Genomic DNA, 16,040 nt, shown 5'->3' on the forward strand with positions numbered 1-16,040 from the left:
GCTCTGGGCTTCAGATCTTGCACCTGTAAAATGAGAGGGTTGATGTTCTTGATGAAACTCAATATGGTAAGAACACTAAATTGAAAAGCTGTCACATTAGACTCAGAGTCAAATACTTCCCAAAGACAGAACCAGTCTCTCAGGTTCTTCTGGCCTGAACCCTGAGGAAGTAGAGAAAGAGGAGCAAACTCAAATCTGCCATGAGGAATTCCCAGCTGATGAAGAAAACAAGATATTCTGAACCTAGACTAGACAAAAGGGTAGGCAAAGGTTGAACTTCGATAAGGTGGGAATGGCCTGGGATGCCGGAAGGGAGCTCAGCTCAGTCAGCCTGAAGCCAGTCCTTGAGTCTTGGGAAGTTATTGAGACCAAGATAAAGAGGGAGAAATTTGCACTAAAATGAAAGAATTCCTTGCAACACTTTTTGCTTTTTCTGCAAGCAGTTGGATGTAATCTTCTGAGTAATAAGTAATAGCTAATGTGTCAAATAGTGAAATGTGTCAAATATCAAGCACCTATTATGGACCAGATATAATTATGGACCAGGGATATAAGAAAGTGATTATCAGCGGGGTGCAGTGGCTCACGCCTGTAATCCCAGCACTTTGGGAGGCCCAGGTAGGTGGATCTCCTGAGGTTGGGAGTTCGAGACCAGCCTGACCAACATGGAGAAACCCCGTCTCTACTAAAAATACAAAATTAGCCGGGTGTGGTGGCGCATGCCTGTAATCCCAGCTACTCAGGAGGCTGAGGCAGGAGAATCGCTTGAATCTGGGAGGCGGAGGTTGCCGTGAGCCGAGATCGCGCCATTGCACTCCAACTTGGGCAACAAGAGCAAAACTCTGTCTCAAAAAAAAAAAAAAGACAAAGTGATTCTCTCTCCCTTTATGGAGCCAACATTCTACCGATGTCATCTCCCTTCATCTATTCAACACTTTAAGCAGGTTATTAGCATCTCTGTTTTAGAAATAAGGAAACAAGGCTCAAAAGAGATTGGTAGGTAGCAGAAATATTACTGAAACCCAGGTGTCCTGCCTCTGAATCCTAACCTCACTCAGGCTGCTGCTTTACAACGTTCCTGATAAGCCACTCTCACATCTGTGTCTCCCCCACTTCCTGCTGATCCTCTCTCAGGAACAGAGCTCAGAAGTAGAAACACTTTTTGTTCAGGCATCCTCTGAAAAGCTGGGAGTGGAGGTCTGGTGACCATTAAACACAATAGGGATGAAACATTCTTGGTCTGTTTTCCATTTCCCGCCCAAACTCAACATGGGACTGAATTTAAGCTGGCTTTATTTTGTGTGTGTGTGTGTGTGTGTGTGTGTGTGTGTGTGTGTGTGTGTTTTTAGTATGATACATCTTCTCATTTCCAACTATAGTACTGCTTTCACCATCTGTGATTTCTCTGTGGCAAACCTCTCAGATCCCCCTGAGAAGGGGCGTTGTTTACCACTCCTTTGTTGGTCTTCTCCTCTGTTGACATCTACTCAGCTTAAATCCCAGAGGGTTAAATTCCACAAATATTTACAGAAAAACTCCTTTGTTCAGGGTACTGGGCTGGACCCAGCAGGGAATTTAGGGGTAAGAGACATTCTTGCTTTGCCAAAAGCTTAAGATCTAGTTAAAAAAAAAAAAAAAAAAAAAAGAATAATGATAATAAAATAACTGACCTGAGAGATGCAGGTCTATTCAGAGGACAAAAGGACTGGGGAGAATCGAGAGGTTTTATAGTGGAGGCTGAATTTGAAATAGGAATTATGGGAGATTAGTAGTTTTTCAGACACGTGATCAGAGCATTCTAGCTGAGAAGTGCCAGCATAAGCAAGGCATGGAGACTGGAGTGAGAACTACAGCTCAGCTGGAGCACAGGGAGTGGTCAGAGCAAAGGCTGGAAAAAGTATATTAGGACCTTTTAAGGAAAGCTTACTTTATCATATATCCTAAAAATAAAGATTTCCGGCCAAGCGCCATGGCTCATGCCTGTAATCCCAACACTTTGGGAGGGCGAGGTGGGTAGATCACCTGAGGTCAGGAGTTGGAGACCAGGCTGGCCAATGTGGCGAAATCCCATCTCTACCAAAAAATACAAAAATTAGCCTAGTGGTGCACACCTGTAGTCCTGGCTGCTTGGAGGCAGAGGCAGGAGAATCGCTTGAATCTGGGAGGTGGAGGTTGAAGTGAGCTGAGATTGTGCCACTGCACTCCAGCCTGGGCAATAGAGCTAGACTCTGTCTCGAAAGTAAGAAAGAAAGAGAGAGAGAAAAGGAAGGAAGGAAGGAAAGAAGGAAGGAAGGAGAGAGAAAGATTTCCTACATAACCACAAAAATTTACTGCACCTAAGAAAAAATTTTAGCAAAATTTTATAATATCAAATATCCAGGCCCTATGCAAATTACCCCAATTGAGGGAATTAACTAAAATATAATAAATGATTATGGGAGAGGCAATGGTAAGGAACTATAGCCACCAAAGATATATGTAGTAATTTTTTTTAAAGCTCTATTTCCACCCCAACCCTGATCTACAGAAAAGTTATAAATAATCAATGAACACTGGAATATTTTTCATGCAGATTCACCAAGTGTTAACGTTTTGCCACATTTACTTTCTTGCCTTGCTCTTGCTCTTTCTCCTTAAATATCTATATTCTAATTTAGCTGCCAGGCCAGATAAATTGGGACAGAATTCTCAAAGCAGGATTTTAGGGATTAGCATTATATGGGTTTTCATTAGGAAGTGATCCAAAAGTAGAATTTATTCATTGTTTCAACAAACATCTGTTTAGCATCTGTACACCCTGTTCCCTCAAGGGTCTTTTATTGGGAAGAACACCCATGACACAGTATAAGTGCCCTAACATGTACCTGTTGCTTATGGCAACAAATTACTTTGGCTCCAGAGTACTGGGGTATGTTTCAGGGTGGTAACACCTTTTCACTTTCAGAGTTGGAGGGTGAGGAAGTTTCTCTCAGTACCCCTCAACCCCCGACCCCACACTCTCCAAGCCTTTTGGCCTTGAGCCTTTTGGGGATTGGGGAGATTGGTCTGCCCCAGTCATCCCTTACACTGACTCTAGACTGAGTTTTCTCTTTTCTGTTTTTTCTGTCCTCTCCACCTAAGAAGAACCAAATTAGGGACAAAGGAAGGGAGGGGTAGCAGAAAGGAAGTTAAGAGCTGCACTTACCACTAACAAGGTGGTTTTGCAACTTTCTGGTAGAGAACAGTGTTTTGTTAGCTGAGAAGGGTGGAGCCAGGGAGGATGGCAGACTGCACATCCAGGGCTGGGTGGCAAGTGAGGTGCAGTTAGAGACGGACAAAAACAGATATGGCCAAACCAAACAGATGTGGCCAAACCAAAAATATAAGCATTTACAGGCAAGGGAGCAAAACTAAACATAATGACAGTGAGTACCTATTGAGTGCTCTTTGTAGGGCAGCTCTGAGAAAGCAATTTACATGCAAAATATCATTTAATCCTCCTGACAACTCAAGGAGATAAATATTATCTAATGGGGGAAAGGGAGTTCTGTAAACCGAGGCTCAAAAGTTTTAATGACTTGCCTGAAGACTTACAGTCAGTAAGTAGAAAGGCCAAGATAGGAGCCCATATCTGTCTAACTCCAGAATGCTTGATCTTATCCACTACAGCAAGAGCTCCAGGAATGAGACACACCCCCTGGATTAAGAATGGAGATACTGGTGGCCCAGTGGCTCACGCCTGTAATTCCAACACTGGGAGGCTGAGGTGGGCAGATCACCTGAGGTCAGGAATTCAAGACCAGCCTGGCCAACATGGCGAAACCCTGTCTCTACTAAAAATACAAAAATTCGCCAGGCGTGGTGGTGGGCACCTGTAATCCCAGCTACTTGGGAGGCTGAGGCAGAAGAATCTCTTGAGCCGGTGAGGCAGAGTTTGCAGTGAGCTGAGATGGCATCACTGCACTCCAGCCTGGGCGACAGAGCAAGACTTGTCTCAAAAAAAAAAAAAAAAAAAAGAATGGAGATATGAATCAGAGTCTCTCCACAGAACCTGCCACACTCCCCAGATCTGGGCACTCTTGCATGGCATTCAAAGCCCTTCATAATGAAACTCCAGTCTCCCTTTCTAGCTTCATTCCCCACCACTCCCCATAACAGCCATGCTGAACCAGCCAGTGAAGCTGTGTACTCCTATGATTTTCCTGATGCTGTTGTCTCTAACTGGAATCCTCTTTCTGCTGTCACCCTTTATACTCTATTTCTTTTTTCTTTTTCTTTTTTTTTTTTTCTTGAGACGGAGTCTCGCTCTTTTGCCTAGGCCGGACTGCAGTGGCGCTATCTCGGGTCACTGCAAGCTCCGCCTCCCAGGTTCATGCCATTCTCCTGCCTCAGCCTCCTGAGTAGCTGGGATTACAGGCACCCACCACCATGCCTGGCTAATTTTTTGTGTTTTTAGTAGAGACGGGGTTTCATCGTGTTAGCCAAGATGGTCACGATCTCCTGACCTCGTGATCCACCCGCCTCTGCCTCCCAAAGTGCTGGGATTACAGGCGTGAGCCACCGCTCCCGGCCTTTTTTTTCTTTTTTAATTTAATTTAATTTAATTTTTTGTTTTGTTTTTTGAGACAGAGTTTCGCTCTGTTGCCCAGGCTGGAGTGCAATGGCGCAATCTTGGCTCACTGCAACCCTTTAACCGATTCTCCTGCATCAGCCTCCCAAGTAGCTGGGATTGCAGGCGTGCACCACCACACCCAGCTAATTTTTTTTGTATTTAGTAGAGATGGGGTTTCACCATGTTGGTCAGGCTGGTCTCAAACTCCTGACCTCAGATGATCCACCCGCCTTGGCCTCCAAAAGTGTTGGGATTATAGGCGTGAGCCACTGCGCCTAGCCCCTATACTCTATTTCAGTCTAGAAAATCCTACTCCAAGGCTCCACTCATTCAGTCCTATATCCTCTCCTAGATCAGTCTTACTCTCCTTCCTGTTACAATTATTAAATATCTAGTTCCTGGATACTGAGAAATCCAAATGAACAAAGCAAGTACCTAAACCTTAAGGAGCCTATAGTTTAGGAGAATAAACAAATAGAAATAATAAAACAGGCCGGGCACAGTGGCTCACACCTGTAATCCCAGCACTTTGGGAGGCTGAGGCGGGCGGATCACCTGAGGTCGGGAATTCGAGACCAGCCTGACCAACATGGAGAAACCCTATCTCTACTAAAAATACAAAATTAGCCAGGCGTGGTGGCACATGCCTGTAATCCCAGCTACTCAGGAGGCTGGGGCAGAAGAATTGCTTGAACCTAGGAGGCGGAAGTTGTGGTGAGCTGAGATCACGCCATTGTACTCCAGCCTGGGCAACAAGAGCAAAACTCTGTCTCAAAATAATGATAATAATAATAATAATAATAGTAGTAGTAGTAGTAATAAAACAACAATTGGACTGTATACAAGATACAGAAGTTGCAAGCACTTGGGAGGGAGTGAATAATCGATCAATGGGATGAAGTGGATGTGGTTAAGTATCACAAAAGATACGGAGTTGAACTGGGTTTTGTAAGATACTTGCCTGGCAGACAAGGTGAGGAAAGGCATTCTAGAAAGAGGGACCAGCATCTATGACAAGCAACAGTGTGGGTTATTTGGGAAACTAAAAAAGTGTTAGGAAAGGAGACCTGCAGAGAGGAGGAGTATGAGAAGTGAAGCTTAATGTAGCCTTGGGACCTGCATGCATGCTCGAATTTGAACTATTACTTAAAGATACATATTGGACTTTTTTTTTTCTTTTTTTTTTGAGACAATTTCCCTCTGTCACCCAGGTTGGAGTGCAGTGACACAATCTTGGCTCACTGCAACCTCTGCCTCCCAGGCTCAAGTGATTCTCATGCCTCAGCCTCCCAAGTAGCTGGGATTACATGCGTCTGCCACCACTCCCGGCTAATTTTTTTTTTTTTTTTGTATTTTTAGTAGAGACGGGGTTTTACCCTGTTAGCCAGGTTGGTCTCGAACTCCTGACCTCAAGTGATCCGCCTGCCTCGGCCTCCCAAGGCCGGGCGCATGAGCCACCGCGCCTAGCCCATATTGGGCATTTAATAAAAATTTGTTGAACAGATGAATGGGGAACCATTAGAAGATTTTAAGGAGCAGCAGCATAGTAGACCTATTGCGGCAGGCCAGGTAATAAACAGTGAGGGCCTAGACTAAGGCTGTGGCAGTGAGACCAGGGGAATAAGATGGTTTCTGGAGATGGACATGGCGAGGGATTCAATGAAGAGGATGAAGAAGTAGTTGAAGGCAACTCCCGAGATTCTAACTTGGACTTCGCAGGATGATGGTATCTCCTTCCAAGATGGGGGTTATAGGCAGAAGACTCAGGGCTTTCTTACTACATGTAATTGCCTGTTTATAAGTGAGTGTCCTATGAGAACAGAGACTGGGTCTTATTCATCCACATGTCTTTTGCATTAGCACTGACATCAGTATGACGGTTTGGCTCTCAGGTTTTCTAGTTGAGAGGTGATAGACATGGATAGCATTCAGGTCTAGCTGAGTTTCAAATGCATTATATCGGGGCCTCTCAAAGTTTTCCACAAAAGCCCCCATGAGAGAAGTGTCCCTGCCCAACCTCTCTAACCTCATCTATCTAGAGGAACCTATGGCAATAGCTGAAAACAGTCTCTCAAGTAAAAAATGTCTTCAAGGCTCACATTTTACTTAAAAGCCATGCACAGTTTACAGTTTTCTCAACAATACTTGTTTTAATATAATGCTTTTCTCCTTCCTTCTCAAAAACCCACTTTAAATATTAATAACAGGCCGGGCGCAGTGGCTCACGCCTGTAATCCCAGCACTTTGGGAGGCCGAGGCGGGCGGATCACGAGGTCAGAAGATAGAGATTATCTTGGCTAACAAGGTGAAACCCCGTTTCTACTAAAAATACAAAAAAACTTAGCCAGGCATGGTGGCGGGCGCCTGTAGTCCCAAGCTAATCGGGAGGCTGAGGCAGGAGAATGGCGTGAACCCGGGAGGCGGAGCTTGCAGTGAGCCGAGATAGTGCCACTGCACTCCAGCCTGGGCGACAGAGCGAGACTCCGTCTCAAAAAAAAAAATAATAATAATAATAACAATGCCAGCCAGCCTAATGGCTCATGCCTATAATTGCAGAACTCTGGGAGGCTGAGGCAGCAGGATCACTTGAGCCCAGGAGTTCAGCCAGCCTGAGCAACATAGTGAGACCCTGTCTCTACAGAAAATTTTTAAAAATTAGTGAGGTGTGGTGGTGTGAGCATGTGGTCCCAGCTACTGGGGAGGCTGAGGTGGGAGGATTGCTTGAGCCCAGAGAGGTTGAGGCTGTAGTAAGTTGTGATTGCACCACTGTACTACAGCCAGGGCAACAGAGCAAGACCCTGTCTCAAATAAAATAATGACAATAATAACAATGACATTCAGAAAGATATACCTTATTTCTTTCTTTTTTTTTTTTGAGACGGAGTTTCGCTCTTGTTGTCCAGGCTGGAGTACAATGGTGCGATCTTGCCTCACTGCAACCTCTGCCTGCTGGGTTCAAGCGATTCTCCTGCCTCAGCCTCCCCAGTAGCTGGGATTACAGGCATGCACCACCATGCCCAGCTAATTTTGTATTTTTAGTAGAGATGGGGTTTATCCATGCTGGTCAGCCTGGCCTCGAACTCCCGACTTAAGGTGATCCGCCTGCCTTGGCCTCCCAAAGTGCTGGGATTACAGGCGTGAGCCACCACGCCCGGCCAGATATACCTTATTTCTTCTGAGCTTTATATTAATATATATCCTCTAGCTCACTACTACGTATCCCCTAGAGCTACCCCTAATTTGAAAAGAACTACAAAACAGGATTGTTTTTTCAGCAGTTTGTTGTATTCCTAATTCTTTTGGTCCAGTAAGAGTACAGCCCTTCAAGGCCAGGCATGTTGGCTCACGCCTGTAATCCTAGCACTTTGCGAGGCCAAGGCGGGTGGATCATTTGTGGTCAGGAGTTCGAGATCAGCCTGGCCAACATGGTGAAACCCCGTCTCTACTAAAAATACAAAAATTAGCTGGGCGTGGTGGTACACGCCTGTAATCCCAGCTACTCAGGAGGCTGAGGCAGGAGAATTGCTTGAACCTGGGAGGCGGAGGTTGCAGTGAGCCAAGATCGTGCCACTGCACTCCAGCCTGGGCAACAGAGTGAGACTCCGTCTCAAAAATAAATAAATAAATAAATAAGTACAGCCCTTGAGTTGTAAGTGAGATTCTTGACTGAAGCCAGGGTCATTTGAGGCCAACATGTAAGAGAGACTTGACTATAACCTTACGGGCCTTTCTGACTTATATCCCTAGGTGCTGCAGAAATTGGGGAAAGCTGTAGAAACCAAAGATGAACGATTTGAACAAAGCGCTAACAACTTCTACCAACAACAGGTAATCTGGAGGGTAGGGGAGGGAAGCTTGGAAGAAGAAAGGAGACACGAGGGCTGAGTGGCAGAAGAACAATAAGTTCTGCAAACTGGCAAACATCTCCACCAAGCCACCCTCCCCCTAGGGTTAAGGGCTACAGGGTGACCTGTTGCTTATCCTTCCTCGGTGAACTAAAGGAATTTACCAGCCAGGCGCAGTGGATCACCCCTATAATCCCAACACTTTGGGAGGGCGAGGCGGGCGGATCACCTGAGGTCAGGAGTTTGAGACCATCCTGGCCAACATGGTGAAACCCTGTCTGTACTAAAAATACAAAAAAATTAGCTGGGCATGGTAGTGTGCACCTGTAATCCCAGCTACTCGGCAGGCTGAGGCAGGAGAATCACTTGAACCTGGGAGGCAGAGGTTGTAGTGAACAGAGATCTTGCCATTGTACTCCAGCCTGGGTGACAAGAGTGAAACTCCATCTCAAAAAAAAAGTAAAAATAAAAATAAAGGAATTTACCTTTTTTCTTGCTGCTGACTGTCATTTTGGGAATAGAGAAATCTCCCTCCCTCCCTGCCTGCCTGCCTGCCTGCCTGCCTTCCTTCCTTCCTTCCTTCCTTCCTCTCACTGCAACCTCAACCTTCCAGGTTCAGGCAATTCTCCTGCCTCAGCCTCCCGAGTAGCTGGGATTACAGGTGTGTGCCACCATGCTATGCTAATTTTTTCTTTTTATTTTTAGTACAGACAGGGTTTCACCATGTTCGCCAGGCTGGTCTCAAACTCCTGACCTCAGATGATCCACCCACCTTGGCCTCCCAAAGTGCTGGGATTACAGGCATGAGCCACTGCACCTGGCCCACAAATTCTTTCCTATATAAATATCAGTTGAATTATATAGAAAATAATTTTTAAAATTATATTAATGGGTTATTAGCTATCATCTAATTCAGTAGCTGAGTGTATATCAGAATCATTTGGGAAATATTTTTAAATGCAAGTTCTCTGGGAGTAGGGCCTGGGAATCTTACTTTTGAACTTTTTGTTGTTGTTATTGGTTTACCATCTTAGATCTGATGAACTTTTTTTAATGGAATATTTCAAATATGTACAAAGGCAGATAAACTTGTAAAATGAATTCACATGTACTCATCACTCAGCTTCCATAATTTATCCACTCATGGGCAATCATGTTTCACTGTGTCCCCACTCACTTTCTCCTATCCTTGATTATTATGAAACAAATTCTAGATATATCATTTCATTCGGCAACCTAAGTAACGAACAGAGGGAGGCTGTCTAAGAGAAAAAGATATTTATGCGGGAGTAGAGCATTGCAATGGGAATATGTGTACCATAGTAAACTATGAGGTATTCAGGGAGGTAAAGGAAGACACATGTTTTCAAAGGAAAAATGAGAAGGATTACATGATTCTTTGAAAATCATTATCATTGGCTACAAAGATCAATAATAAGGGTGACACCAGTCCAAGGTTGAACAGGCAGTTGCTGGGCAGAAGTCCTTGCAGAAATATTTTTTGTATAAGGTTGTGATGGCCTTTGTGCAAGGTTGTGGTTTTCATAGGATCTTTTGTGATAATTCTTATCAGGCAAATAAGCATGATCTCTTTTCATAGCCTTCCCTGGCTCTATTATCAGAGATTTTTTTTTTAACACTAGTGACTCCATTTTGATTCCAACAACATTTACACATCTATAAAAATTTCATTATCAGGCTGGGTGCAGTGGCTCACGCCTGTAATCCCAGCACTTTGGGAGGCCGAGGCGGGCAGATCACCTGAGGTCAGGAGTTCGAGACCAGCCTGGCCAACATGGTAAAACCCCATCTCTACTAAAAATACAAAAATTAGCTGGACGTGATAGCACACGCCTATAATCCCAGCTACTCAGGAGGCTGAAGCAGGAGAATTGCTTGAACCTGGGAGGCGGAAGTTGCAGTGAGCCAAGATCGCACCACTGCACTCCAGCCTGGGTGACAGAGTGATACTCTGCCTCAAAAAGAAAAAAAAAATTCATTATCAATCTCTAAAAATAGAACTCTTTTAAAATGTAACCACAATACCATTATCACACCTCAAAATATTTTTCTATACAACATTTACTTGGCCAGGCATGGTGGCTTATGGCTGTAATACTAGCACTTTGAGAGGCCAAAGCAGGAGGATCAATTGAGCCTAGGACTTCAAGACCAGCCTGGGCAACACAGCAAGATCCTGTCTCTACAAAAAAATACAAAAATTAGCCAGGTGTGGTAGCACATGCTTGTAGTCCCAGCTACCTGGGAGGCTGAGGTAGGAGGATTGCTTGACCCCAGGAATTCCAGGCTGCAGTGAGCTATGATCATACCAGTGCATGCCAGCCTAGGCAGCAGAGCAAGACCTGGTCTCAAAAATGAATAAATAAATAAGTATAAATAAAATATGTACTCATTACAACAAATCAGAAAGTACATGGTTGGGTGCAGTGGCTCACACCTCCCAGTGGGAGGCCGAGGTGGGAGGGTTGCTAAGACTAGGAGTTTGAGACAAACCCGGCAACACAGGAGACCTTAAATCTACAAAAAATAAGAAAAATTAGCTGGGCATGGTGGTGCACGTCTGTGGTCCCAGCTACTGAGCAGTGAGCTGTGATTGTGCCACTGCACTCCAGCCTAAGCAACAGAGCAATACCCTGTCTCAAAAGAAAAAAAAAAAAAAAGCCCCTACATAAAGAAAAAAGAAAGAAATGAATTTAAAAATTAATAATAGGCCCAACATGGTGGCTCACACCTATAATCCCAGCACTTTGGGAGGCCAAAGTGCTGAGCTCAGAAGTTTGCGACCAGCCTGGGCAACATGGCAAAACCCCATCTCTACAAAAAATACAAAAATTAGCTGGTCATGGTGGTGTGCTCCTGTATTCTCAGCTACTTGAGAGGCTGAGGCAAGAGGACTGCCTGAGTCTCAGAGGTCGAGGCTACAGTGAGCTTTGTTTGTGCCACTGCACTCCAGTCTGGGTGACAAAGTGAGACCCTATCTCAAAAAAAAGGAAAAGAAAACAATATAAACAAAACGATTATGATTTTACATCTTCCTAAACTACAACAATGTTATTTTATATCTTTACAATTACTTTGCTATGTATGTGTATGATATCTAAGTATATCCACAATAAATAAATGTGAGATTTACTAAAGTGAGATTCTTCCATGCATATGATTTTGCAACTTGCCTTTTTCACTTACCAGTGTCATACAAATCTTTTCAGATATTTCAGATTAAATATTTCACTAAAATGTAAGTTTTAGTGCTATCTTTTAAAAAAACTAGAATCATTTCTTAATATCACAAAATATCCTGTCAGTGTCCAAATTCCCCTGATTGTGTCTTCATGCTTTTTATGGTTTGTTTAAATCAGCAACTCACTGACATGTTTTAAGTTTATTAGATTTAAGGTCATATCTCTTAATCTATATTCTAATCCCTCCCTTCTTGTAGCTTATTTGTTAATGATACTAGGTTGTTTGTCCTGCAGTTTCCTACAGTGTATATTTTGCTGATTGAATTCCCATGATATTGTCTAATATGTTCCTATGTCTTCCATATTTTCTATAAATGGATAGACTTAGAGGCTTGATGAGATTCAGGTTTTTGTTTTGATGGCAAGAATACTTAGTAGGTGTTATTGTATTCTTCTATCAGGAGACACATAAAATCTGGTTGTCTCCTTTTTTGTGTGATGTTAATAGTAAAGTAACAGCATATAAGTTGCAGGGCCAGGATTTAGACTTAAACTCAGCTTTTTTCACTGTGCCTCACTAGGAGGCCTCTCTGGGCCTCTTCTCAACTCTTCTTACTGTTCTATTTCCAACTCCAGGATGAAAAGAAGAAAAATCAGTAAGTTAACACCCACTGTGGAAGGTTCCTGATTCTTGGCCCATTCTGTCCCTTTGTCCTCTCTCTAAGAGTAGATGTGTAGGTAGAAAAGGTAAGAGAAGAAGAAGCGCCATCAGGAAGAACAAGATCTGATGGGACAATCCCCTCAGAATTCCCTGTGGAAGCCCACCATTTAAACATCACTTAAGCGGGGAAAATGCGTTTGAGAAATGAAATGGAGTTAGGTTGGGAATAAGGAAAAGCTTCTAGCTGGGTGCAGCGGCTCATGCCTGTCATCCCAACGCTTTGGGAGGCTGAAGCGGAAGGGCCAGGGGTTCAAGACCAGCCTGGGCAACATAGTGAGACCTTGTCTCTATTAAAAAAAAAAAATAAGGAAAAACTTCTTGACTGAGAGAATGATACACCTATAATAAGTGCTGATTGAACATGCTTTTGAAATTCTCTTTTTGGTAAATTCATTTAACAAACATTTTATGAGCACCTGCTGTGTGCCAGGAACTGTGTTTGGTGCTGGGACTTCAGCATGAATGAGACAACCTGCCTGCCCTCAAGGCTCTTAGTTTATGGAGGAAGACAGTGACAATACAGTCACGTCTGACCTGGGGACCTGGGGTGGCAAAGACACACAGGAGGAAAAAGGACAAGGTCAAGGATTTTTTTTCTTTTTGTGAAGACGAGGTCTCACTATGTTGCCCAGGCTGGTCTCAAACTCCTCGGCTCAAGCAATCCTCCTGCCTCTGACTCCTTGAGTGCTGGGATTACAGGTGTGAGTGAAGTGTTCCAGAAGTTGAAGTGGTTGGTCTTGTGCCCTATCCCTCACCCACAGTCAGCTTGCAGGTAAACTTTTTATTAATAGCTTATCTTATCAATACCAAACTTCCTAGCCTGATTTCAAAGTCTTGCCATTTGCCCACATTCCTGATCACATTTCTTTTCTTTTTTGTTTTTGTTGTTGTTTTGTATTTTTAGTAGAGACGGGGTTTCACCATGTTGGCCAGGCTGGTCTCAAACTCCTGACCTCAAGTGATCTACCCACCTCGGCTTCCCAAAGTGCTCGGATTACAGGCATGAGCCACTGCACCCAGCCCTGATCACATTTCTTCCATAGGTAATTTTTCTCTGAGGCTCTACTTGCTTCCTGCTTTTCCTTCTCTTCAGTGTATTACATAGGAAGGATTATTTTCCTCAAGCAACACTTTAACCTGTTATTTTTGGTAGTGACAGCTGCTTCCAATTCATTACCTTTAAAATCAAATCTAATAATCTAGCTTCGTATTTCCCTCCTAGATCTACATTAAACCAAGCACTTTCAACACTTGATCACTTCAACACTTGGGCATGCTATTTACACTTGTTTTGCTGAGTGTCTGAGCCAATTTTTCTCCAGAAAGTAGAGAACCCCAGGACAAGAACTTTCTCCATCCTCAGTACCCCAGTCTCTTAAGACCTAGCTCTGTCCTCCTGACTGCTCAGGACAAGCTTCTGGTGTGAGTGGTTCATTAACTGAGGGTTGGGACTGTTTGTATAATGGGTGGGAAGGACTGACTCAGACTCTTTATGGCAATGCCAAGAATTTGGCAAGGATTCAGAGAGCAGAAGTGATAAAGTCATAAGATTTAGAGCTAGAACTGGCCTTACCCTGCATTTATAGATGAAGAAATGGAAGGCAGAGAAGTGAAGTAACTTGCTAGTTGGTGGTAAATCCAAGTTTCTTGACTCCCAGACAAGCGAGAACCCAAGACTATGAGAGTCACATCTGTCAGGAAAGGAGAAAGATGTTGGGATTATTCAGCCTGGATATATTCCAGGGGAGGACAGATAGGTCAGAGAAAGAAAATGATACCTGTTGCTGACCTGTCTTCTCTCTCCTTCCCCACTCCATACCACTACCCCCACCAACACACACACACACTCACTCTCACACTCTCACACTCATACTTCATCTTCTCAAAAGAAAGAGCAAGAGCATAAAGGAGAACTTTGTAACTAAAAGGCTTCATTCTAAAACACAGAAATGGAGCGGGGCTTTTGTGAGCTGCAGTGGAAAGCAGAAGGCATTCATTTTCTGGGCTGTGATAGAGTACCCCCTAGTTTTCAACACTGTGCATTTATGCATGGTAGCCTTGATTACTGATCTGATTTTTCAGGTCATATGATAACTAATGGGAAAAAATTAGGAATTTTATTTGTACAAATTGTGCAAGGTAATTTTTTTTTTTTTTTTTTTGAGGCAGAGTTTCTCTCTTGTCGCCCAGGCTGGAGTGCAGTGGTGTAATCCCAGCTCACTGCAACCTCTGTGCCCCCGGGTTCAAGCGATTCTCCTGCCTCAGCCTCCTAAGTAGCTGGGATTACAGGCGTATACTACCACACCCAGCTAATTTTTGTATTTTTAGTAGAGATGGGGTTTCACCATGTTGGCCAGGCTGGTCTCGAACTCCTGACCTCAGGTGATCTACCTGCCTCGGCCTCCCAAAGTGGTGGGATTATAGTGGGTGAGCCACCGCTCCCAGCCTGTGCAAGGTAATTTAACAGTTTTTATTACTTTATTGTATTTATTTTTGAAATAAAATTTTCATGGTGAAGTAAAAAATTGAGTCCTTTTTTCTCCTTCAAGAAAGAATTTGAAAGTCTTGTTAATTTTTTTTTTTTTTGAGTTGGAGTCTCACTCTGTCGCCCAGGCTAGAGTACAGTGGCGCGATCTCGGCTCACTGTAACCTCCACCTCCCGGGTTCAAGCCATTCTCCTGCCTCAGCCTCCCAAGTAGCTGGTATTACAGGCGTCTGCCACCACACCCAGCTAATTTTTGTATTTTTAGTAGAGACAGAGTTTCACCATGTTGGCCAGTCTGGTCTCGATCTCTTGACCTCATAATCTGCCCGCCTCGGCCTCCCAAAGTGCTAGGATTACAGGCGTGCATCACTGTGCCCGGCCAAGCCTTGTTCATTTTTATAATCCCCAAAACTTTTTCAAGGCTCTTTAAAATCTTGATTATCACTTTTTCAAAATTCTCAAACCTCTACCTACCTCCCTTATCCACATTTAAAAGATGTTGTATACATTTAACATGTTAGGCTATCTAAGCTTTTTTCTATAAATGAAAAAGCAAGGAGGAAGTGAGATATCCTTTCTGGTAGATGCTGAGTGTTTCTGAATTTTGTTAACTGACTGAATCTGTCTCCAATATGCTATTGAAAGTGCTTTCTCAAGGTCACCAGTGACCCATTACCAAATCCAGTGAATTTTACCAATTCTTCCTGCATTCTAACATCTCTGTAGTATCTGACACTTCCTTGATTGGTTTTGTTTTTTAGACAGAGTCTGCTGTGTCACCCAGGCTGCAGTGCAATGGCGCAATTGCAGCTCACTGCAGCCTCCACCTTCCGGGTGCAAGTGATTCTCCTGCCTCAGCCTCCCGAGTAGCTGGGATTACTGGCACCCACCACCACACCTGGCTAATTTTTGTATCTTTAGTGGAGACGGACTTTCACCATGTTGGCCAGGCTGGTCTCGAACTCCTGACCTCAAGTGATCTGCCCACCTCGACCTCCCAAAATGCTAGGATTACAGATTTGAGCTACCTCGCCTGGCCTACTTCCTTGATTGTTTATATGATGTTCTCTTAATCCTCATTTGCTGTAACACAGCACACAATCACAGTTCTGTACCTCTCTGACAGTGCCTTTCACTCCTTTAAGACTGTGTCCTCATGTCCCTTCAAACTGACATTCAGCCCCTTGAGAGGGAC

At 43.9% G+C, this 16,040-nt stretch overlaps 1 protein-coding gene across 3 annotated transcripts in view; it reads left to right on the top strand.

The window, feature by feature from the left end:
* The window catches only part of BIN2 (bridging integrator 2), a 43,196-nt gene that overhangs the window by 2,072 nt on the left and 25,084 nt on the right, over window positions 1–16,040 (top strand). For all 3 annotated transcript variants that reach the window (XM_009425372.3, XM_001148380.5, XM_009425373.4), the window contains exon 2: window positions 8,339–8,419. In XM_009425372.3, the coding sequence (XP_009423647.3) occupies window positions 8,339–8,419 (81 nt within the window). The remainder of the gene's footprint in view (window positions 1–8,338; window positions 8,420–16,040) is intronic.

Source organism: Pan troglodytes, chromosome 10, assembly GCF_028858775.2.
Source record: "Pan troglodytes isolate AG18354 chromosome 10, NHGRI_mPanTro3-v2.0_pri, whole genome shotgun sequence".
Taxonomy (NCBI): domain Eukaryota; kingdom Metazoa; phylum Chordata; class Mammalia; order Primates; family Hominidae; genus Pan; species Pan troglodytes.